This window comes from Idiotropiscis lumnitzeri, chromosome 5 (assembly GCF_059441095.1).
Source record: "Idiotropiscis lumnitzeri isolate Australia: NSW breed Sydney's pygmy pipehorse chromosome 5, RoL_Ilum_1.0, whole genome shotgun sequence".
NCBI lineage: Eukaryota > Metazoa > Chordata > Actinopteri > Syngnathiformes > Syngnathidae > Idiotropiscis > Idiotropiscis lumnitzeri.
Window position 1 is genome coordinate 8,402,176 of NC_142395.1, and position 26,070 is coordinate 8,428,245.

At 38.9% G+C, this 26,070-nt stretch overlaps 1 protein-coding gene across 3 annotated transcripts in view; it reads right to left on the bottom strand.

Moving 5' to 3' along the window:
- Positions 1-26,070, bottom strand: part of ano5b (anoctamin 5b) — a 33,136-nt gene that overhangs the window by 5,105 nt on the left and 1,961 nt on the right. The window contains exons 2-15 of one of the 3 annotated variants that reach the window (XM_088295398.1): positions 20,068-20,112; positions 10,059-10,123; positions 5,562-5,669; positions 3,742-3,810; positions 3,293-3,577; positions 3,064-3,183; positions 2,786-2,901; positions 2,571-2,705; positions 2,201-2,306; positions 1,975-2,035; positions 862-1,013; positions 703-777; positions 393-618; positions 106-284 (exon numbers count right to left, since the gene is read on the bottom strand). In XM_088295398.1, the coding sequence (XP_088151524.1) occupies positions 106-284; positions 393-618; positions 703-777; positions 862-1,013; positions 1,975-2,035; positions 2,201-2,306; positions 2,571-2,705; positions 2,786-2,901; positions 3,064-3,183; positions 3,293-3,577; positions 3,742-3,810; positions 5,562-5,669; positions 10,059-10,123; positions 20,068-20,112 (1,742 nt within the window). Of the gene's footprint in view, positions 1-105; positions 285-392; positions 619-702; positions 778-861; positions 1,014-1,974; positions 2,036-2,200; positions 2,307-2,570; positions 2,706-2,785; positions 2,902-3,063; positions 3,184-3,292; positions 3,578-3,741; positions 3,811-5,561; positions 5,670-7,289; positions 7,452-10,058; positions 10,124-20,067; positions 20,113-26,070 lie in introns of those variants that run through there. The other 2 variants (XM_088295399.1, XM_088295400.1) reach the window with 2 other exon arrangements.

The following is a 26,070-nucleotide window of genomic DNA, read 5'->3' on the forward strand; positions in this document are numbered from 1 at the left end:
AAACTCTAGCGGGTCCCTTTAACACTGGCTAAGTAACAAAAATACAAACACCACACAAGGGTTAAAGAAAAATAATTTCGCTTTTCAAAGCTGGAAGATGCACACCTCTTCATTTCTCAATTTGCTCCATTTTCCAAACATGTATGAGTATTCACCAGGAAAACCCACAAATTTGCCTTTAAAGAAAGCCACATAGAAGATAGACGAGTAATAGTTGACAAACTGGAAGAGAAACATCTTCATGGTGAGCCTGTTCTCGTATTCCAGATGGGTCTTTGGGATCTCTGGTGAAGAAAGGATTATAAATATCAGAAAATCTCTCGAAAACTCATCTCGAGGGGTAACTCCACAATAAAGGTTTCAAACATGTAATGTTTATAAGGTCAATGTACCCATATCAGTAATCCAGACAGCCACCCTCTCATAGAAGAAGTTGAGGATCATGATGATGACAAAGTTGATGCAAGAGGCGGTAGCAGAGGTGGCAAGTTGTGGTGTGATGAACCTGCCCACCACCTGAATCTTCCTCATGGGGTCTTTAATGATACTTGCAAAGGCAGCATACACAGCCAACCTGTACGCAATGACCCCAATAATACAGGCCAGGATCAGAGATATCTGTGGAGAACACACAAACAAAGTCTGTTAGCGGGCAGGTGTGACGTGGCGTGGCCCATTGTGACAATCAAATAATAAAAATACCCAAAAGATGACCGTGGCACCAGACAGGCAGAAGCGAGCGCACTTGCTAGTGACAGGAAGATATGGTTCCATTTCCTGGGTGAGGATTTGGATGTAATTAGTACACTATGTCTTGATCGAATTTTGTTGTCGCGCAAAAGAAAGAAGGTCCTGGTGCACCTGAGTGATTTTGTTGAGTCTCCTGTTTGTACATCGAATTTCAAACTCGGGCCGAATTTGAAGCTGTTGCTGTTCCTCTTCAAAGTCCACCAAGTCCCACTCATACTCCAACCGGGCTTGACGGCGCTTCCAGAACTCCAAAAAGAGAGTTACTGTAGAGTACATTTGCAGAAAAGAAGTAAAGGTGTTATTAAAGTCAGCCACCTCAAGTGAAAATGGTTTTCTTCTCAAAAACAACAATGATCACATGATCCATCGCAAGGTGCTGTTAATCAGTTGTTCAGTCTTGTTCGAGTGATTTCAAAATATGACGAGTGTGATTAAAGGGGAAGTCAGCCCTCAAAAAATATTTGTAATGACATGTTCTATGTGAGAGTTACGTTGCTCAGTGGTAGAGTGTTCGATTCCCAAGAAGAGAAGTTGTGGGTTCGAACCTTGGCCATTGTGGCCACGTCGAAGTATCCCTCAGCAAAACTAATTAAACCCCAAATTGCTCCCGATGGGATGTCATCTGCCGGTAGATGTCATTTTTAGTCGACAGAAAGTATCAGAATGGCCGCCCCCTGGGATTAGACAAAAAACTATGGATACTCCACAAAACGCTATAATAATCACAAAGCCACATTTAGAATTTTGGGGTTGAATATAACATATTCTTGAAAAGAACATTTTTTGGGTTGGCTTCCCCTTCAAGAGAACTATTTAAATGCAAATTGAAATTGAACCAAGACATTAACTGGTTCATTAATGCATCAAACACATATTGTGAATTTTGCCAGTTTATCCCGAAATTTCAACCAAAAGTGGAGAATCACAAACGTTTAGTGAGAGGGATACTTAAGACTCAGTAGGTGTGTCTAATTTTGAAAACCCGTTGCAATTTGTTGATGAGGGCCCTATGAGAGTGTCCAAAGCCTGAGTGTGGGCCATTAGACAGGAAACTCAGTTGTGTAACATAATCGTACTGGCAAGTTGATCTGGCCATAAGAAGCACGTGGTTCGTCTGATGCTTAAGTATGAAAGACTTCAACAGTGAAAATCGCTCCTCCAGCAGGGAGGGTTGGGGTCAGACTGAGGTTATACACAATTAGAGCAGCATTGTGTGTTACTCACCCCAAATCCCCATGAATATGGCAAAGAACACCGTGCCCTCATTGTCAAACAGATGGGATTGCTGCAAGAGAAAACATTAAATGGGATCGGTTCATGAGAGCAATACAGGAAGTGACACAATGTGCATTGACATGGTGGCATGTTGCTGGCTCAGCAGGTTATATTCAATTCCTCAGAGACTGCGAATTACCATGAAATAGGAGATGTCAAAAGAGGATTTAGTTACCCAGGATGAGAGACAAGTAGAGTTGAGCTTCCAAAAAGAGCACTTTTTGTCACACAATGGACACATCACAATCCTGCCTCCAATATTAGCATCACAAATTTCTTTGCTGTGGGAAGCGAAAGAAAATGTCAAAGAAATTCAACAACCAAGCATCAGTATTTACCCAGTAAATTGGATTTAGCTTTGTGGAAGAGCAAATGCAAAACACACAGTATGCATTTGAATATAGGTAACACATCATTAGATTAGTTTAGAATTTGTTCATTTTCTTTTGTTCGTATAAAATATAATAGCCACCACACACAGCAAGATTCACAGTGTGGGAGCAATAGCAGAGAAGCATCAATGCACTTTCTTTTCTCCTACCAACCTGGATACGTTGTCGTCATAGCTAAGCACGCCGTAGGTGAAACATATAAATCCCATGACAGCAGCAAAGAATAACATCTCCGTGTAGAATCCCAGCCATGCAAAGTAAATCCCGATCTTTTCCCCGTAGTATTTCCTGGGAGCACAGTTTCATAATAGCTTGTCTGATTACAAACTCAAAAGTCAACATTAACATTCGGTTTTCTATTCTCATACCTGATGAGGTTAAGTGGCTGCTCTTTGTAAAAGCAGAGAATCTTGGCCCAGTGTGTGTACAAATTGAAGCGCTCACTCTCACATTCGGCATTTCTTGCTCTCTTCCAGTAACGGCACTGAAAGGAAAAGACATCTAGTTTAAAGTACAGGTTCAAGGAAATGGGGAGATTGTGGACAGTTAAAGTTCTCTTAATGTTAAACTTCTTAATATTTATTTTCTTTGACAAAAACATTAGATAGTTACATGTCCAAGTTTGATTTTTTTCATTACAGCTTACATCATGAAGTGGAAATGCTGCTGTGTATGTCCCATTGCTGAGTAATCGCTTGATTCCTGTCTTGTCTTTGTCTTGTCGTCCATTTTTGTAATAAGAACATCGAGCTAAGATGTAGAACACCTGAGAAAAAAATATTGTAATTGTGTTTTCATAAACATGAATATATTCTATGCGTAAAATTAGTGAACTCATTCGTGCCGATAAAAAACACTTCAAGAAAAACGCTCACAATTCTGTTTCTTGTGGATGGCGGGAAGAACGTATCCTTGTCATTAATGAGGAAAAAGTCAGTCTTGCCTTTGTCAAAGGGGTAAGTAAAATAATCAGGTTGAGGGTGCATAATGTGTTCTGGCAAGCGGAAAGGATGAGACAGCCACTCCAGAGGAACATCCCGGCAGTGGGGGATATCACTGGCTTTGAATGGAACTTTAATCTTTAAGACGTCAGCGTAGGTCGCTAGAACTTCCCATGGAGCATGGATTTTCAAAAAGTATGTCTTCTGGTCTTTAGAGTCCTGGTAAAAGAAGATGAGAGAGCAGAGTTTGTTGGCGAATCGATCAAATTGGTGGTGTTTTGTTTGCAGTGAGCCTCCCCTTTAAAACGTTTCCCACTAATATGTTGTACCACTCTATATTGTCCACTAGATGGTGCAAGTGTTCCGAGTTTAGGGTCTCTTACAGATTTGTCTTCTGTCTCCAGCTCCAGTCCAGCTTTCTCAAGGTTGGCCTCAAATTCCCTCCTCCTCTCCTTGCGAACAAACACACACACCACACAGATCACAAGAATGAAAGCAGAACAAGCTCTTAACTAACCACATCTCTCTTTTCTCCTTTGTCATTCATCTTTGCCTGGGCTTGAGAGTTTGATCTGAAAGCATTTTTGTAACTACTTTTGCAATCTTGCAAGCCTGATGATGGTGGTGGTGGGATGCAGAAATACAGAAAGCTTTATTCAACAATATTATATATATATATGTATATATATATATATATATATACGTATATATATATATATATATATATATATATATATATATATATATGTATATATATATATATATATATATATATATATATATATATATATATATATATATATATATATACATATATATATATATATATATGTTGCATCCTTTGGGGTGTATTAGTGATTTAAAAAAAACAAAAAGGAAGAAAAAAAACCTATTATTAGCAACAACAAAATTTGTACTGTGGCGATATTAGTCACATTCGTTAAAAAAAAAATACAATGACAATAAATATTTTATCCACTGGGTGGCAGAACAAACAAAGTTGAGAAGCAGCAAATGATACTGATGACAAAGCAAGGTTACAATTTGCTTAGTTTCACATCCAGCAGTTATAGAGCAACATTATTATTCATTTGGGATTGTGCTTCTGCCCACCCAGTGAATGTTAACACAAAATGGATCTTGACCACGGTCATCTGTTTGGTAACACTCTATGAAAAGTGATCCAGTAAACAGCTCTCTTTCTTCAGTGATCACAACAATCAACAAGTTCAAAGAGGAAAAATAATTACCCATTACAGTCTAACAATGAATATTTAAATGTATTATTTATAGCGCTTACTTGGTTGAGGCTCACAGAGTATTGACGTGCCAGAGCCTACTTTTGTAATCTACACACCACAGCACTCTGAGCACAAGGTTGGGGGTGGTGCAAGTGCAAACAACACATTTGTTGGAAACAGGCCCACAAGCAGCAACTGGTAAAGTAGAAAACTTGCTGCTTAAATCGACATTGTGTATTAAACTGCCCCATTTGCTGGAAGTGCACTCTAAATTAGACCAGTATGTCTCCTGGTTCTTTGTAATAACTTTGCCACATTTCTTGAAAACATTTTTGATTTAATGACCTTGTGTTGGTTTTATGTAAAAGCTCCATTTGCAACTGATTTCTCCACGTGATCATATTATGGGTTTTAAACAATTATTATCAAGCTATGCCATACACAAGAGAGAGTGTGAATAATTTTGATAGTTTAAAATTTTGTGTCAATGGAAAAGAGGTTACAGTCATCCCTTCCTATTTTTTTTGTCAAGTATTATTTTCTGGATTGTGTAACAAAACAGTACCTCAGTTTGGCATAGTAAAATGATGACTAGTCAACTGACGGCAGCTTGTCACATTTCTAGCCTCTTTACTGGTCACCAAAGGCCGCAGTTTTACTTTTTTTTTCTGGTTTGCTGTGCTTTGTGTAAATGTGAGATGGGGTGAGATTGAACATGCCGGCTTTTCGTGTAACGTGCAGATCAGATCAGATTTTGATTTAACAGTCAAAACTGTCACACTGACATGGTGGCACATCTAATTATGTTAATAGGGAAAACAACATCAACCATGAGAAAGCACACTTCCAACTTTAGCAATTTTTCCCATTGGTGTGTTCTGTGTGAATAAATCCAGACTTGACTGTGACGTTTCTGATGTGCCAATTTACTCGGAGCGCAGTGTGAATGTGACCGCAGTTACCTGTTTCTTTTCTCCATCTTTGTCATCCACGTAAGACAACACAAAGTCGATCCTTCGCACTCCATCCCTGAAGAATACCGTGTCTTTGTTTGGTTGCAGTTTCTCTGTCTGAGATAAACAACAGGGAAAGTGAAATCTTGGTAAGCATTTGAAGTGTGCGTAGCTCACGTGATCAAAACAACCACTCCTGCAAACGAGTGAAGGCGGTCTGCGAAGTCATCATATTTATTAAAAAATATTGAAGTTTGTGGTAATTTTTTTTTTTTTTTTAAATCATGCGCGCATGCACTGCTGTCATTGTGTTGTGTATGAAGTGAATCTCTCTCCTCTACCTTTTTCAAATTTACAAAGTGGTAATGTGGAAAAGTTTGAAAAACTTTATGCAGGTACCAAATCTGTCTGTCTCTGCAGCATGGTGGACAAGTGGTCATCAGTATGTCTCCGTCACATTTTTTGTGCTTTGGATTTCAATTGTGGGTGCTCAGCCTTTCTACAGCATCCAAAAACCATGCATATTATACAGCCATAAGACGGAAAAATATTGATTGTTTTTGTTGTATTCATTTCTTTCAACATATCTGATATTGGAGCAAGCCAAAAGTAATTAAATCTGTTCCGGTTACATTAATATTATGGTACGTTGATTATATTACTAACTGCACTTTTCAACAGGTAACTAGTAATTGTTTGAATGCATCCATTTCATAGTCAGACGCACCCTGTGTTTGGAATAAATGGGTCATATATTCTCATACCTACCATTGTCGACTGTTGTTATTTGGTTTAACAATATAACTTGACCAACTCTCTTAAACAATTAATAGTGAAAAAATAAATTACAGCATGCATCATTCCCGCTCATATCGTATCGGATAATATTGGAATCGGACATTATTCTATGCTGCAATATCGGTATCGGATCAGAAGTGGAAAACTTTGTACCGGGACACTACTAAATAATATTTAGTACTCAAAGATACATGTCACTCTTATCTTTGACAGGCTCACGTGCACTCGGCAGTGAACAGACGCGTCTTCATTTTCCTGCTAGGGCAGGTTTAGTTCACCGTGCTTGGTAATTTGGCAGAATGCGCTGCCCCTCGCTAGGTGTTCCGGCAGACACAACTGTGCAAAGGCCCATTTCTATCAGCGCACGTCTTCAAAAATACTTCATGATTATTCAATCCATGCATCAGACTACTGGGCATGAAAATAGGGCCCACATTGCTAACAGAATTACACATCAAATATAGTTTTTTATTGGAGGTTGGTTAATATGTAGTTAAAGCACTGATAAGGGAAACAACAAAATTACCATAACAGTACACTACTTAATTGAATTAAATTACAGTCACAATTTCAGAGTCTTTTAGATACTGTAGCACAGTGGCTCTCTGACTTAGCGCTGATAACCTACTTCAGTGCTCTATAATATTGGAAGACCAGCTTGTTGAATCGGAAAAGGTTGCTCTGATGTCATCGACTATTATTTAATGGCACAGCAGGGAGCATATTTGCATATGCTGTTTGGGAATTCCTATAACATGCAAGAATGTATTAACCAACATTGAACAAAACATTTTTGGGCATTTCTCAGTTCTTCCTACTCTCTTTAGTTACAGAGATAAACAAAGTAATTCAATGCGCTTTACATGATCAAAAAATACATTTAAAAATGTTTACAAAGTAATTAATGACATATAAAATCGTAAAAATATTTATATATACTTTATCAAACGTGGCAGCACGGTGATCGCTGGTCAGCATGATGGCCTCGCAGTTCACAGTGCAGGGTTCGATTCCGGCTTCGGCCTTCCTGTGTGGAGCTTACATGTTCCGATCCGTGCCTACGTGGGTTTCCTCTGGGTACTCCATCATGGTAGATCGATTGGACACACTGAATTGCTCCTACGGGTTTTCATTAGCACAGATAGTATTTTTGTCTTCGTGTGCCCTGCAATTGGCTGCCAACCAGTTCGGGGTGTACCCCGCCTACTGCCCATAGATAGCTGGGATCGGCGCAACCCTCGTGAGGAGAAGTGGCTCAGACAATGGAAGGACGGCTGGATGGTTATTCTATTATTTCTATTATAGTTACACTGACATTTTTTGGGCGATAACAGAAGAGTGTTTACACCCTTGCGTGATGTCATCCTCTATGCTGATGATATACTCCAGTATGTAATGTAATACTATGCATTGCAGCAATTTTTGTTTTCTAGCATTTTACAATTTTCACGTCATCAGGTCAATACTGCTTTCATTAACTTTAGCATGAGTGCAAACCTTCCTGCATACAAACCAAACGTTTCATGTTGTAAAACAACCACATGATAGAGTCCTAAATTTATTGCAGCGCAGCGCTCAACATATTATTATCCCAAACATTTGCTATAATATGATTGGTAGGGAATGAAAAAGCACCACTAAAAGTCCATATATGGAGTTAATATCATGACTAGTGGAGCAACTGTTAAGGTAGTTATAACCCCACCCATTTTTTTTTATCAAAGCACACATCCCTACATGCCTTCTTGCAAGAGCGATAATAAGCTACAAGGGGAAATTAATGTGATATAGTGCGTGAATATTAAAACCGCCGTCCAAGTAGTACTGATTAAATGTTCCATTAGAGGACTGAAGTCAAATAAGCTAAGATGAATTTTCTCAGCTGGCCCTCGCCCGAGCATCAATGGTTTGTGTGTGTCCTCTTGTTAGAGAATGACAAGAACTCTTTGAATAACTGAGGTCTTGTGATTCAGCAATGAGAGCTCCGAGTCAGTAAAAGGCCATTAAGCATATGCTGCACAAGCACATCAACAGTCGGCTGAAACAAGGAAAAACCCTCATTGTGACATTACGGCTATTCTGTGTAGTTCTCCATTATAACACAGCACAAGTTAAATCAGAACAATTGCCGCCATAAATTGCACCACAAATTATGCCACCATGGGGAAATCACTCGAGTTTTGATGACGCTCATGCAAGAGAACTGAGTTGAAAGTTAAAGATGCATACAGTACAGAACTTTCCTGATTTGCAATTTAGTCCACATTTATAATAAAAATGACATATAACGCTAAAGTATTCCAACAATATGCATTGTTGACTGTCATGCTGAAGTAAAAATACTACTAAAAGCAAATTTGTGTTAAATACAATTCTTTTGAAGAGGGCTATCTAAAGGGCAGGGGAAATTAGTCAATTAGTAGATAGTAAACAAACAAAGAAAAAGTTCAGAGTGCAAACAGTTTGACTTGCATTTTTGAGACATCTGTGAAGTGATATTGACAACTAGAAAGCTCCAATTCCATTTTCTTCAGTTATCTTATTTAAAAGCACACCATTAGATTGGGAATCAGATGCTTGTAAGGAACCTTTAGAATATTTTGTCAGGGACGGTGGCTCTTCATTATTGTATTCCAAGGAAATACAAGTACTATTCTACTCTTCAACCTAACAGTGCTTCGCAACTGTTCAGAACTCTCATTTTTGTTTTCTCACACTTTTTAAAAAAAAATGTCAAATTATAAAAAAAACTAAAGAAAACCTAAGGAGATATTTGTATGATACATGCAAAACTCGCCAATAAATTGTTATTGTCTAATTTTACTTAGTTTTTTTTTTTTAATGCAGTCCAGGATAATCAATTGCTCACTTCAGCCAGGCGAGTTCCCTAAAAGGCTCAAATAGCTGCTGTCAAGCCGCTTCTAAAAAAAGACAATGTTGGATGCTTCCTTGTTAACAAATTATCGACCCATCTCAAGCGTTCCCTTCTTGACCAACATTGTCAAGAAAGTCTTTTAATCAAGTCAGAATTTTCTTGAACTCAAATGCACTTTTTGATGAATATCAACTTAGTCAACTCAGGAAAGGTGTCAGTTCTGATCTTATTGGAGTTTAGAGCAGCGTGTACAGTAGATCGTAATAATTTTAGGGTTTTAAAGGTTATTAATTATTTTGCTCGTAAATGCTTTTAAACTTGGTATTTTTGATTAAGTAAAGCATATTGACTTGCCTTGTGTTTGAAATGCACTTTATAAATAAAACAGCCTTGCCTTGCTTTGCAGTCTGAGCTGCACAACAGCCAGGGAAAAGCTTTTCAAATGTATTACGATGCCTGAGTACATGAGGTTCTTTGATGGCGGACAAAGTGAAAAAATATGAAAAATAATATGAAATAAATACATGTTCAATTTTTAGGTTGGGATGCATTATCATCATCATCAGTAAATTATTACCCAATAAATTGTTATAAAAATGTTCTGTTTAAATGGCTGCATAATACACACTTGTGTTAGTGTGTGCATTTGTATCCGGGTCCAGATCCTGAGTGCATTGTTGCAATCTGCAAATTTTGTTTAAATATGCCTGGTAAGTAACACAAGCACTATGACACAATTTATTAAACAATCACTTTCTCACCACATTCACACAACTATAATACAAAGTAGTTTTCTTGTGAGATTGTTGAAAGGAAATAATAATGCATTTTACCTCAGTGTGTCCCGGAAGAGATGCTCTCTCAGGTAGCGAATTAACATCATTTCCGCCATTTTCATCTGCAAGATACATAGATAGTTTGAGTCTGAGTGCAACACAAGCCAAAAGTGTGTATTTCACCACTGTCCTCTTGCCCTCTCAATCAAAACTCTGGCTTTTTTTTAACAACAACATAATGATAAGAAATGGATTACATTTTCGGATCCATTGAACTTTTCATGCATCCACTACACACAAACCACCGACACGAGTACAAACTGATCAAGCGTTCACTCACTGGAAATAAAAGAGAAATATAGCAAAGAGGAAATAATAGTTTGATTCTAGTTCATTCTTTAATTGATTAATTAATTATTATGTTATTTTGAATTTTTGCACAAATTAAAAAAAAAAGAAAGCTGGTCTGTGGCCATTATTATACGTATCTTGATAAACTACCAACGATCCAATACCATACAGTTCATCTCCTCACCACAATGCTGTGCGATACAACACAATCAGGTCCAACACAACTCCATTCAATATAATTCAATTTGATGCCACAAAGTGCGACACAAAGAAATTATGCTATGCAATTCCATGAATTTGATTATTTATTCACCACAATCAATTAACCAGCAGTGCATGTTTTTGGAATATGGGCGGAAGTAATTGGACACAAGTACAGGAAAAAAAGGCAAACTCATACAGAAAGGTCTGATCCAAGATTCAAACTTAAAATGTCTGACTGTGAGGCAGATATACTAACCACGATGCACCGTGCTGCCAACACACTGGCATTCAGTAGATGCATGTGCCGTCGTCGCCCCAAACATCTCAACTAAATTTTATTTATGTAGCACGTTAAAAAAATGGCAGCTGAAAACATGACTCCAAATTGAACTTAAGAAAATTGAGTATTTATAAACAATAACAAACTGAAGCAATAAAAACAAGCAAGACACTAAAACAGGGAAAGACACACAAGCTGGGTTAAAAGTCACGCAATAAAAATTTTGAGGCGGGTTGTAAAAATGGATAAAGAAGGTGCTTGTCTGGAAAAACAAACAAACGTTATTTCTTGACATAATGAGTAGAACGAAGGCACACTGTTACTGCGATCACTCTCAGGGTTATTTTTTACACTAACATTGTAACAGCATGAGCAACTTAAACTGCAATTTGGGGTAATTTGTTGTAAAAACGCATTTGAGGGTGGTTTAGACTTCTAAAATCTCGAATTAAAACAAACGTAGCAATTAAAAACACCACTAGTACCCATCAAGTCGAATGAAATCTCTAAGTAGAGCAGAAAAATACAATCTAGCATGTTTCTCACACTCACAACTATACTATTTACTGAGGGAAATATTCAGCCATGGGCTTTAAGTGAGAAAAGGTGCGCAGCTGCAGTATTTGGTCCGCGCATTTCCTCCCATTGGCTTAAGTGTGCCATTTATGCACATTATTGGCATTATACACGCTGGGTGGAGCAAGCCACATATTTTTAAACAGCACCTAGCGTGCATTCTCATAAACACTTAAGTTCTGTTCCATTTGTGCACAACAGGCTACAGTAAATCTAGCACCGTGCGAAGGTGAAATGTTAAATAGTCCCTTTTGAGTCATTTCAGCTGTTCTGATTCACCTGACTTGTGGAGGGTATTACAATGCTTGTCTTCCTGCTGCAACGTCCGCAGCTGAGATCGAAAATATAAACCAAGTTCCAAAAGGGGCGTGTCAATTAGCTGTAAATCTCTGGTAAAAAAATAATCGGCGTGACTGTTTTCTATGCACCAATTGTAAGTACAAAAGGCCGAATTTAGCTCTTGCGGCTTTAAATAAAGTGCATTTTGCAGTCCAAAAATTACAGTCCTTTTTACGCGCTCTGCAAAGAATTTAGGGAGTTGGTTTCGGATTCAGCAAAGTAAATGCGCATCTCATGGCCGGGAAACCAAATTTTGGGTCACTCCCACAATGGCGCAAACGTCCCTTTAGACCGGCGCCTGTCTATGGAAATATCAAAATAAACAAAACACCCACGCACTCAGGTAGGCTCTACTGGGCACGAAAATAGATACTAAGTGCCACATTAGCGGAATGGAGTCACTGGCGTTTTCCGCTTTGACTTGGGATTTTTTTTTTTTTTTTGCATGTGTGGTACACCTTTTCACAAGAGTTGTTTATTTTAAGCTTAGACTATAACAAAAAGTAGTGCTGAAAATGGGATGTTGGGGCATTAGCCTGTAATTAGTGAGGAGAAGCGGTACAGATAATGGATGGATGGATGAATAAAATACAACTCATTATTAATACTATGAAGTAATACTCCAAAAAAGTGATTTTATATGGACTATATATAGCTCCAAGGTTAGGCATGTGTTCACTGTAAAATGAATTTATTCAAAATCTAAACAAATCATCATTTTCTCTGGCAATAGATTACTATGGGTTTCAACTCTAATTGCATATACTTAGACTTGGTGGAGGTATGTAATCTCTGACTGACTTTCTACTTTAAAGCAACTGCTGCTCTCAAGTGAAGTGAAATCTACTTTAAAAGTTACCAGCCGGTTAATATGGCTGCACATGCCTATTTGACAACCTAATAAGTTCACAATAAATCTTATATAATCAGTCATTATTCTGGTAAGAAAGGAATATAGTGCCACTTAGTCATTTTGCTAGTCGTGAACAAAAGTTTTGATAGAGATGAAATGGCGGCCCACATGTTCCCGTCTGTCTGTACTATAATGACACACTGCATTCCAGGAGGGCAGCGAGGCAGACGCTGCTTGCTGCCTGCCTCTCTTTTATTCTTGAATGGTGGGAACGCACAACTTCCTGTGGGGGGAGGTTGGCTGGAACGTGCATGAAGACAGCGAGGGGGAGGGGCTGAGCATAAGCATCTCTGCAGTGCCAGAGAGTCCCACGTGAACTCAGCCCACAAAGGACAATCCTCAGCCTTCTTTGGGCAGCAGCATTTGATTGGACACTAAGATGTCAGACAGCAGTGGGGTCCAATAGGAAAGGGTCTAAGCTCTATGAGGACATTTACTATAGAGGAGTAGAAATGTGTCACTAGAGTAGAAGAATCCCTGAGGACAAACAACGACACGTCACTGAGATCGTGGGCAGAATTGTCACCTCTGCAGCTGAAGGAGTATTTTTTTTGACTGGGGCATTTTTTTTTCTTTCCTTTTTAGAGCTCACGTGATATGTACACAGACAGTTATCTGAGTTGAGCAAATAGAGCAAAGGGCCAGCAGTGTGTCATCGCTGCTTCCGAAGAGGGGGCAACCACTCAGAAACTAGAGTCAATTCTTGGTATGTTTATGAACAGTTTAAGAAAATGAAAATAAAACACTAATTAAGGCCATGTAGTCTTAGACAACACTGAAATGCTCAGGTGAAGAGCACAATGAAAATCCCACATTCAAAATGGTTAGCTGAATATCCCTTGGTGTCAGTGTGCAATTCCCATATTGTTGTGACGGTGAGCCCTGGGCCAAGCCAGACTTTGGAACATATTTTTGTACTCAGCGCAAGTCTAGCACAGTCAAACTGTGCGCATGGGTGGAGTTTTCTTTCTTTTGGTATTTAGCTCGACTTTGCAGCAGTCTACTTGGGCGTAACGGGGTGTTTGTGCCATAATTGGAGAGAAAGTAGCAAAACCCCGGTCAGTCTTCACTGCATTCGTCATTTGAATTCATATAAGAGCGGTCGAAAGCACGCTGCGCTTGTAATTCCCGATGAAGAAATAGAATCTCTGGTCCGTTCATAACATTGGTGCGTTAACACTGGTAAACTGCAAGATCTCCCCTTGCAGATGATGTTTCAGAATGTTGTCGCTACATTAGCAGTTTTTTAAAGAATGATTTGAACAGTTCATTGACCCGGGTAGTACATTGACACAGCGTGTATATCTTGAATGGATTCTCAAAATGGGAATTGGACGCATAAGTTTGAATTCATTTTGGATTATGTGTAATGAACACGAGAAAAAAAAATACAAACAGCCACATATATATACATTTTCCCCACCACTAACATTTGGCTAAAAAGTGCTTTCCATGATTTACCTCATCCAAATGCTTTTTGTAGCTATCAAGAATGCTCTCACACAATTATGACAGGGATGTTTGACCTGAGCAAATAACTACCAGTGGTGTTTTAATATTCATAATCAAATTTGAAGCAACATCTCGGCGCACAGATAAATGTGCCATTTTTACTACAACTGTGGTCTGAAACGGTCATACCATTTTCTGTGCACTCTAGCAAAATGTCACAGATTGTACTAACACAAATTGTTTCCACACTCTTACAATGACCTACCTGATTAAGTTTGTTTTTAATCTCTGAAGTCATTCCTTCCTTAATATTTGAATATCTGATTCCACTCGTTTTCTTTTATTGTCACTTCCTTTTTTTGTTTTTGATGTGATTGGCCTTAATTGTGCTCTCTGTTGTTTTGAATATTTCTGGATCTTATTGCACCTTGAAAGGTGCAAACAAATAATTCATGTTTATTAGGTTTCCTAATCACAACCCTTTAATTGATGCATTGGATCCACTCTTTTTTAGGATTCAGGAATCACTGTATCGTCAAAGTGATGAAATTATTTTGTGCTGCAGATTGACAATTTCATTAGATTTCTGTTTCCATCATATTGGATCAAATCCTTTTCTCTGCAATATTCTACTTTAAATGTGTTTAATTAAGTAACATTCAGTGTCGTTTTAGGCAGGCATTTTAGATTTAGTCTTAGTCTTTTGGACGAAAATTCTTATTAGTTTTCGTCACATTTAATCATTCCGATTTGTGATAGTTTGAGTCGCCAAAATTCAAAAAGGATTTAGACCGATTTAGTTAAAAATAGGCATACAAGGTTTCCGCTCAATAGCAAAGACTTTCTGTTCGACTACTAACGATTATGCATTACAAACAGATAGTGGTGTTTCTGTTTTGTTGTCTGTCCATTTGGAGTGGGGGCGTTTCCCTGCTGCAGCATGTCCAGGTCGCGTCATCGCTTTCTGGAGGGGCGTGGCTTCCATTTGTGCACCTGTTCCCCATCTCAGGCACTTAGCATGGACTACTTGAGGACTTCTTTGTTGGATTATTATTGCTCACAATCACCGTTCACAAGCGTTGATTCGCTAGACGCCAAGTTTTGCCCGTGTTTTCATGTCTTGTTACGATTGGTTTAAGTACTTTCTGTCATTTGATATTTCTCGGTTTGTTATTTACGTGAATTGGATTCCCTTGTTCTTTTGAGACAAGCTATTTTCATTCGTACTTTTCCGTACACCTTTTCTGCAAGCGCTTTTTTGTTCTCTGCGTTTATTTTCACGGTGATTGTTTCACCAGCGTCATTTGTTGAACTTTGTCGGTCCTGTGCCAAAATATTCTGTTATTGTAAATAAATCCTTTTGTCAAAACATCTTACATTGGTCTGCGCTTTTAGAATCCTTCCCTTTCCTTTGTTTCCAGCTAGACAGTAAGGGTTGAATCAATGCTCATTGCTCCAAAATAAGCCGAGACATTTTATTTGGCAGCTGTTGTGGCTTTATTTCTCTTAAAGAAACTTAAATAAACAAAATAAAAACGTTTTAAGAACATAGACTTGTAGTAGACTTGTTCTAATACAGTACCACAAATACAAACTCTATCAAACATGTCTTCTTTACTTGTGACAGCTTGCTGTTATCACAACAAAGTACCGAGCTTGATTCACCGTTACCGCCTTCTTCAATGCATTATATTGTTCAGCAAGTACGTCCATATAGCTTTCCTTCGTTTCCGACCACCAAGCCCATTTGGTGTCACTGTCGACTTGTTTTTAAAATCTACTTCACATCTCAGACTGTTTTCTCCAAAGATGGAATTCATTTTTGTTCAAATTTAATAAGGCCCCTGTCAGAAAACGCCATATATGTCATATGGCTAATGTTTTTACAGACTGAGTTCTCACTCTCATTATTAAGTCAAAATGGAAAGATGTGGAGAATAAATGGAATTCCCTCAAGGTGAAACCAGATTTATAAAGGCTGTCAGCGCAAGGCTCCTGAGGCTAATTTACACAAAGGCTACACACCATCAATATAACTTTTCACGAGTTTGTGACTACAAACCGCACCACAAACTTTCAGTACTTGCAAAAAAACGGAAGGTCCATCAGTCCATCACTTTCAGGCGCCCATTTTGGCGATGATTGATGATAGACGTGAGATGTATGTGTGAAATGTGAGTGTATGTGCGTGTATACTCTAAGTCTTTGGGGAGACACCGTGTGATGTAAATACACTGATAGATCGTGCACTCCATTTACCATTTTAATCACATTTCCTACTGTTGGACCATGACTGGGAGTAGGAGCCAACTGACAGAAGAACTGACGGACTAATGGATGGACTTGCTCAAACGATGATGGAAGTGCGGTTAAAATAACATGACTGACTGAAAATTACAATTTGATTCGGCTTTAAAAAAAAAACGACAGACCAACGATGAGGAACAGGTATCGAGGACGCTGATTGATGATGAATGACATACCTGCAAAACATACCTGAACTGATCATTTATCATGATAAGTTCCTCATGTACACCTCCGACCGCCATCACCTGCAGAGGTTCTCTAATGACTCTGCCATCGTCAGCCACATTATGATTAAGGATTACTGACTAAACTTTGTGGACTGGTGTTAGTGCAACCACCTCCCGCTGCATGGGCAGAAAAAAATCTCTCTCTGTGGGCGAACATCCAGGGAAAGGGCATAAAATGAGTGGACACCTACAGGTCACTTAACAATAAACTAGAGTGGACCACAAACACTCAGGCACTGTACAGGTGCACATAACAGGCCACAACAGACTCAACAATCTGAGGGGGCCCTCCTACATCGTATGACTCAATAGTGGTATCAGTTATTATTCAGGCTGTTGGGGCAGCAACATTCCAGCTGCTGACTGAGGAATCTGGACAGGCTGGTAAGGAAGGCCAGTTCGGTGGCATGGACAATTTGTCGGTGGTGGGGGAAAGGACAATACAAGTAAATCTGTCATCTGTGATGGACAATAACTCCCACCCAATGCAGGACACCAATATCAAATCATCACTTTTTTAGTGACAGACTCGGCTCCCTGCTGCTGCCAAACTGCTCGAAATAGCCCATATAAAGCCTTCCATATCGTATGAATTATTTTCCTCTTACTCATGTACGTATTGTTGTAACGTAAAATGCTGCAGCCTTTTCTTTTGTGTTTTGTACATATTTGCATGTGAATCGAGAGTGTAGAGTATTTTCATTTTTAATTATTAATAATTTAACTTGACTGCTTATAGTCAATATAAATATTTAGTTTCTTTACAACTGCTTACTGTTTATAGAGACTAGTAAATTCTATATATATTTATTTTTTTCCTGAATACAATGCAAGGCTCGAAATAAGCAAGTTTGCATTGCAATTTGTCATGTCATTATCCATACCGCTTATCGTGTACAGGGTCGCGGGAAGGTGCTAGAGCCTATCCCAGCTGACTACGGGCGAAAGGCACACCACACCCTGAACAGGTGGCAAGCCAGTCACAGGGCAGACATAGACACCGTCACTGAGTATGAACCGATCCCAAACTCCCCGCACACAAGTCAGTCGAATGTACTACTACACCATCAGTGACTCCCGCATTGCAATTTGTGAGTCAAAATTCACATCATCAAAAATTCAAGCAAAACTGCAAGCGGATGTACAGTATAAGAGGTACACAACGCGCTTACGTAACATTCACGGAGAAAGTCTGAGACAGAAGTGAAGCTATACGGTTGATTGTGCCTCCCGCACAAGAGAAAGTGTGGTAGCATTTCAAATTGAAACGCAAGGTGAGCACAGTGACGTGTAATCATTGTAATACGGACCTTGCTTGCTTGGAGCCTATCCCAACTATCTTCCGGTAGTAGGCGCGGGGACAACCTGAACTGGTTGCCAGGGCACACATAGACGAACAACCATGCACGCTCACACTCATACCTAGGGGCAATTTAGAGTGCCCAATCAATCTGCCATGCAGGTTTTTGGAATGTGGGAGGAAACCGGAGTACCCGGAGGGAACCCACGCAGGCACAGGGAGAACATAAAAACTCAGAACAAGATGGCCGGTGCCAATATCAAACCCACTACCTCTGCACTGTGAGGTCATCGTGCTAACCAGGTGCCCACTGTGCCGCCCCAAATTTAAAACTGATTTCCTAAAAAAGAATAAAATTTAAAAAAATGAATGAATAAAAAAATAAAAATTCAAAACTTCTTCATTGGTCCAAATTGTTAGAAAAATAGCAAAAATAAATGCAAAATAGTGAGGTAAAACTGCTACTGGTTAAGTAATGCTCACAAATAATAATAACCGAACTACACTGTAAAACATGTTGAGTTATATTTACTTGAAAAAAAGCTGGGAATATTTTTTTCAAGTACATTTTATAAGAAATGGTTTTGAGAAAATTTGCCTGGTTTATTCCATTTAAAAAAATGGAGCAAGGTAAGACAGTTTGAAGTTAAATGAAGTGAGTATTTGGTTGCTCTCAAACATCTTCACTTTAGTATGAACACTCCCAAAACTTTGAGTTGTATAAAGAATATTTGTCTCCTTCTTTCAACTGGTTGAAGCTCTTACATTAAACTCATAGCCAGTGAACCATATCAATAATCAGACACATGACCAAAAGAATATTTTTTATGTCTTGATAGCCAAACCATACAACGGAATTTAATTATTTGAGAGCAAGTAATAGTCATCCACCGCAGCTAAAATATATATCACAAAGCTTTATCGATATCTGACCATGTTGCCTCTAGTGATCCTTCTAAGAGAAGACACACAGGCCAATTCCTCACATGCCCACAGGCCTTTACTAATCATGGTGGGTGGCGGAGAAAGAGATTGTACATTCTCTCTTTCAAGTACTTTAGCTGAATAATAACAATTAAAAAAACATAACCTCATTAAAGTTACATTCGCATGCCGTTTGCCTCTGGGTCGGAAATCCAATACCTGTACTAGATTCTGCGCCTTTGGAAAGTCAATACCCTTCAGTTCGGTCAAAGCATGGAATCTAATATTAATAAGAGTTTCATGGTTTTCTGCATGGGAAATTAACAGCAGCAGAATAAAATATTTCATAATAGTTCATGCAATTAAAGTCTATTTATATTGTATGCAAATTCACCCATAACTGTTGTTGGTGTGGTTTTCAAAAGTCAATCAGGATTATAAGAGCAATAATAACTAATAATTTCCCTTGAAATTATAGGTTCATATTGTAATAAATACAAATTTATAAAGCGACGACTTTACCACTGTGACCAAGCATCGCCTACTTCAGTTGTCCACCCAAAACACATCACCAGAATTAGTGTTGATACTGAAACTGTTTTTTGTCGTGTTTGTACTTTAGCTGGTCAAATAAATAATTGCCATTGCTTTCTATTAGACTCTGTGGTATAATTACACAACAATGTTAGAATGGTGTTATAAGGTCATTAAAGTAAAGGTTTTAGCACCTGCAATCCCTGCATGGTATTCAGGTCACATTCCTTCCATTTCGTTCAATGTGGAATACATAAGTTTACCAAGGTCAGCTTGTCAACAAACACTGTTGAATGGAGGAAATAACATTAAAGGGCGTATGACCAAATTTGTTAGCGGAAACACTAACAAATTGCCTGAGTATTACGAGTACATGCATCAGTGCAGATGAGACACTTGAACCATGAGCATAGCACACTTTACAACCTGCAGTTGAGGGCCAACATGGAGGCTGAAACAGCAAACAGGCAAATACACTTCTGGGTGCGATTAGCACACATACCAGTGCTGAAATAACAGCCAAACAGAAGCAGGGTTATGCTAAACTAATGATCACAGTTTGACGTCAGGGGAGCAAGTATATGAAATGAGACAAGAGGAGGGGAGTAATGAAAGGACGGACAGACAGGCAACACATTAAGCCTCGAATCTGCCCGTACCTTTGTGCAGGTTAATCCTGAACGCAGTCAGCACAGCAGGACCATCTTAAGGGAGCAGATAAAAGTATTAGAAACTGGTCTTATACTGTCAATAGGAAGTAAACAAGCCCGTTTTTAAATGCTGGTGGACATCAGTACCATTTCTTGCTCGTAATAGTGCCTCAGGTAAGCTTGGATAAATTACAAGAAGAAAAACCGAATGTTCAGCGAAGTGTTTTATCCCCTATGGGAATCACATCAGGGCTGCAGTAAAGAACCTAAACAATTCATCTTGAAAAAGAGAAGGGCCAACATTAAGACTAATGGGGAACCGTCAATCTTCTGAGTACAACACAATCCATTACATGATGCTGGTCAGCTTCCAGTTAAAGTCATTTAATGTACAGGAAAGTTTTTAAGCTATTTTAATATTCCTAATTGTCATAACAATTCACCTAGCAACTCTATTACAGAGTAAGCCGGACCAGTGAAATCATGATCTAGAACAAAACAATTGGCATCAATATTACCCAGATTCTCTCTATTTGCATGCTATCCTGGTGTTACCAGTAGTTGCATGTGTCATATTTATTTACACATTTATGTATAGTGCTATGTTTTTTTCCCCCCAATAAAACCAAAACCATTTTTATACTTCACCAAATCTTGCGGGCCAGATCTGGCCCGTGGGCCATATGTTCGACACACCTGCTTTATTCTCATTTTACAGTATAAGTACAAATAAGAGATCGTGTGCAGCTCCTTTACAACTACTGCATTTTTTTCTTACTCAGGAATCATTTTTAAATTTAGACAGGAATTGTTACATCTCACACTTGACTAACCACATCTTGGCATTGTGTAATCACAAAAGAGGAGAAGTAATACTGATTTGGAACAGATTTCACTTCCTCTAACTCAGAGGTAACAATGACAGACGTGCAAGAAATTCAAGTGTTACATTGTAGTACATGTGTGAGGTTAGGAAGTTTAGTACAGAAGTTTAAATGGATCTGTCTTAACCGTGTGGGAATTAGCAAGAGATAATCCAAACGATCAAATTTAAAATGTAACTATTTAGTTCGTGAAAGAAAGAGCTATTCACACATGTTTTTCATTTCAGCATTTAAACATAACTTTAAAACTTAAATTAAAAACGGAATTTTCAATGCAATTGCACGCACAGTTCCCACAAAGCATTTTCAAGAGGTTTTCTTGACAAGTGCATAAATCCCTAATCCAAAAAGTCATGTCCAAGAAAGAGAAGACACTGTCGTATCTTTGCGGGACGCAACCTACAAGAGTAGCAATAGCCAGTCGATAGTGGTTGAAGACGTGATGTGCGTGAGGTCGACAGCTGTTTCCAGGGAATGCTGGCAGATGCAGATTAGGCTCTATTATAATCACATTACGAGCTCTTCACCCAATTATGCTGCTTTTCCACAGAGGTAACCGAGTTATCCGTTAAATATTTGTGGGCTTCGTATTTGTTGGTTTTGTTAGTTTAATGCGCCTGAAGCCAGGGACGTTGAGGCCCATAAAGGTATACTGCAGAGTAAGGAGACGAGTTTACATTGGCTCCCAATTAGTTGTAGGACAGAATTGAAAAATTCTGTGACTGGACTGTAAATCATTGAATTGTTTGGATTCTGAATACGTTAAAGAAATGCTGATTGACTATAAACCCAGTAGGGCTCTGAGATCTGCCGATTTGGGTCAATTAGTGGAGCCTAGAGTTCAAAGTAAACATGTTGAAGCTGCGCACAATTGGAATAATCTTCCAAAGTAGTGAAGTCAGACCCTGAGTGTAAATGCTTTTAAATCCAGATTAAAAACATTTCTAGTTTTCCGCATACCAACGATTTAGGCCGTCCAAACAATTGTACACATTTTTTTTTTTTTTAGTTACTACTTTTATTTCTTTACTTTAAATTTAAATGTGTTTAAAGTTTTTTGTTAATTTGTTTTAATTGCGTCTCTGTCAGGATCGCCTTGCGGCGAGGAGGGGGGAGGACCCAAGATGCGAGGAAGCAGTGGAAGGTGTAACTTAAAGGGGATTTATTGAAAAGCTCAAACAGGGACAAACAACGTGGCAGGGTGAAAAATAACAAGGCAAACTAAACAAGACTGAATGGGCACAAGAAGAAGGAACAAAACGAGACGGGAACAAACCAAGCGGACAGGGACAGGAGACCAGGGCGGAGAGCATGAACTTGGCAGGGAAACAAACGCGGCCGTGGAAGTCCGTGAAGAGCGGCAACAAAGCGAGACACAGAGGCGAAAATGACCCGACACTGCGTTGTCGGTCTGGGAGGTTTAAATAGTCCGAGTCATTAGGGGAGCAGATGGGAAGCAGGTGCTTGATGAGGGTAACGGGGAACAGGTGCGTGGCTGGTGATGACGAGTGCTGAGAGGAAACGCTAACACAGCTGACAAAACAATAACAGAAGCACATGGCAAGAAGGAGGGAAGAAAACAATAACAAAAACATTGACATGCCCGACCCGGGTCATGACAGTCATAGTCCATTCTGGTAATTTTTTCAAGATACTTTTGTTTTCTCTGCTTTAATTCTGAATGTAGTTAACTGTAAATGCTTGTAGGTGTTGTGTCTTTGGTTGTGAGAAGCACATTGAGTAACATTGCATATGAGATCAGCTATATAAATAAAACTCCTATTAGTTCTAAAATAAATATTTTGATCAAAACACAAAATACTTTTGTGCAGTCTGTGGGACTGAGAAGAAAGAGATGGCTTTTTATGTGCGATTTAGTATCCTGCCTCCATCACTGGGGTAATACAATTACAGGGGCAGTTTCCATGGCAACCCTTTGGCTCTGTTTCTACTTCAACTGGGAGGTGATTTCATCTGGATGCAGATAGGAGAGTGAGATCAGCTTTGAAGGAAACACACATGCTAAAAAAATCAATAAGAGCTATGAAACATCATTGAAAGGGGAAAGTATTTCATAAGACTAGATAATGTATCATGATTAAAGGACAGGAGTTCCCAAGGGAGGCTGGGTTTTTCACCGAAGAGGCTGTTTAGGTCTACATACATACCCATTTAGCAAATACTACGGCTGCCACTGCCGCCTCCATGAAATCGAGGGGGGAAAAGTTCACCTTCACTCTTACTATATTAGAAGTAGTTATAACTATTAACTCTTAGAATGAACACACAGGCAGATTTAAATGTAAAGTAATGTCCATATAGTTTATTGCTCCTTTGAATCTGCTGATCAACATTTTACTCTCATGACAGTAACAGTGTAGCTAACTGAATGGGTATCAGAACAAAAAAAAAATATTTACACATGCATAGTAGGGAGCATATATCTATTAGATGTATCCATTTTATACTTTAAAATATTTTACATTTTATTTTATATTTGAAATTGGGTGACATATTATGTAGGCAGCATGGTGGGCGGCTGGTTAGCACAATGGCCTCACAATTCATAGGTGCAGGGTTGGATTCCGGCTTCGGCCTTCCAGTGTGGAGTTTGCATGGTCCCCCTGTGGATGCGTGGGTTTCCTCCGGGTGCTCCAAAAACATTCAGGTTGGTGGATTGCACACCCTAAATCGCCCCTAGGTTTGTGTGCGTGTATGGATGTTCGACTATGTGTGCCCTGCAATTGACTGGCAACCCGTTCAAGGTTGTACCACGCCCGCTGCACGAAACTGGGATAGGGAATAGCAGCTCTGATAATGGATATGTTATGCAATAATTGTATTATTAATTATAACAATCTATCAATTCAAGACAATTGTAAAAGCAAACAGTTTTATTTATTGATTTATTTACTATTAATTGCATGTAAATTGCTTATGTGGGGGGTGACCGCAGGATCAGGTGGGCGCTGCTACAGAATGCAACCTGTCCAACATCCCTGCAGTTGTACAATTCAGATTTTGACTAAATAGGCCTCATGCAAAAACCGCATGTGCAATATTAATGGTTCCGTTTCGATATCTTAAGGATAAACTCCTTCAGCGTGGTACCAGTGTTGGGGCAAAGAACATAACAATAGAACATTGTGAGGTTTTATCATTGAGATTTAATTTGCATAATTTCCTAAGGAACATTGGTTCTTGTCGAGAGACAATATCTATCAAAGGAGCTTCCTCACCAAATGGATTGTGTTCAACATTCAAGGTTTTGCTGTACTCCATTAGTCTGTCAGTCAAGTCTATAAATCCATGTTTGAGCAGGTGTGGGCAACGTGCAATTGTCAAAACAGAGCCCTTGGAAAGTGAGGACAGACTTCTTCCTCCCCTTTCACATGTGGCTGAAGGTCTGCTCTGATAAGCGCCTCCACAAAGCCACTGCGCAACATGGGCAGTCTATCAAGCCACAACAGATCCAAAGTAAACGGACATCTCTTTATTAGGCACTCATCGATAAATGCAATTCAGAGTTTGGGAACAAGTTCAAGTCTATATTTAATGCAGTTCAAACAGCATATTTTGCATGGGCCTGACTGCTATTTGTTCCCACTGCTAATCCAGAGACTGTTGCTAGTTAACATGAAACAAACCCAATCACGAGGTCAAACCAGAACTAAAAATAACGCTGCAGTGTTGAACGAGATCACAAGTTTATAACATGGTCTTGGTTTGGAAGGCAAAAAAAAAGCCAGCCAAACTCCTTCAATTGTGCCAATCGCTCTGATTAGTGACAAACTAAATACACAACTACATATAAAATGGTTTATTTAACGTAACATGGATTATTCATTTGAGAGTATTGTTCATGTTATTCACTTTCTTTTGTATACTACCAACGCAATCCGTCGTAGTTGTAGTGACGAGAGGATCTCTACCAAATTTATCCAACAAGATGATACAAGATGAAGTTGTCTTAACGGGGATCTAAGAACATTTTGGTTGATAATTAAAACATTGATCACTTTAAAAGAGGAGCCGATCAAGCATGTAATTGCCATCCCGGCGCTACAAGTTACTCAAGTTGATAAATATGTCTCCTCTTTAGCCACAACATATTTTAATTCTCCACATTTACTATACTATAAACACTGGGCTGATAAGAATTGAAAATACATGACAACAGAACAGCCACTCATGTCCTTATTTTGTTTAAAGACCAAGTGTGAAGTAAACTTGACCAACCGTATTTTGAGTAACAAATCTATTTTAAGAATACTCATGTTAGTTGTTTTCCTACAGATGTTCTTGGCAGGCAGAACTTCATCGTTTACATCCTTGTTAATCTTACAAGCCTCATATAGTTTCGAGAGGTAATTATATACTAAATAGTAAATAATAATAATATAACAATACAAAACGACGATAACATGCACAATAACATAATGCACTCTAAGCATGCAGCATTTCCCCGTTTCTCGTGGCGTGCTAACTACCGTTCACTAGGCTAACGCCAGCGATAATACAATACAATTTTATTTTTATATTTCAATTACAATGACAGCCTTTTCAAACTGTACTTGGTGTCTGCAGGAATTAGTCCAGTTACCATGAATGACAAGGTGCCCCATCTTCTCCTCCGACTGAAAATAAAAGTAGTTTGAACATCACTAGTCAATCTGGTGACTTGTGTTTGTGCTACTTTGGCAGCTAAATGCTATCTTGGTTCACATTTCAACAAATGCAAACACGCCAATACGCTCATCGAATAGGCCAATTTCCTCACTCCCCATTCTCCAAGCCTGCTCCTTTTTTTTTTATATACCTCTTAATGCTCACAGACCGCAATATTGTCCTACATAGCTTTTTTACCCATGTTGCATGCGCACATTCTCTGTGTGTGTGCATAAGAAACCGTTTCTTTGGTGCCACAGAGATTTTCGTCATCTATTTAGAAAAATTGGTCATCTTTGGCACACCCCATCGCATATGCAGGTCTTTTTCCCCTCCTAGTGTTTGTGACGTCATGCTAAGTCCGTACATCGATATGAAGACAGCTAACTAATGATGTGACTAAATGGCAGCCATGTTGGGAAGGTCGACATTCCCATCAAAAGCTATGCACAGACACTGA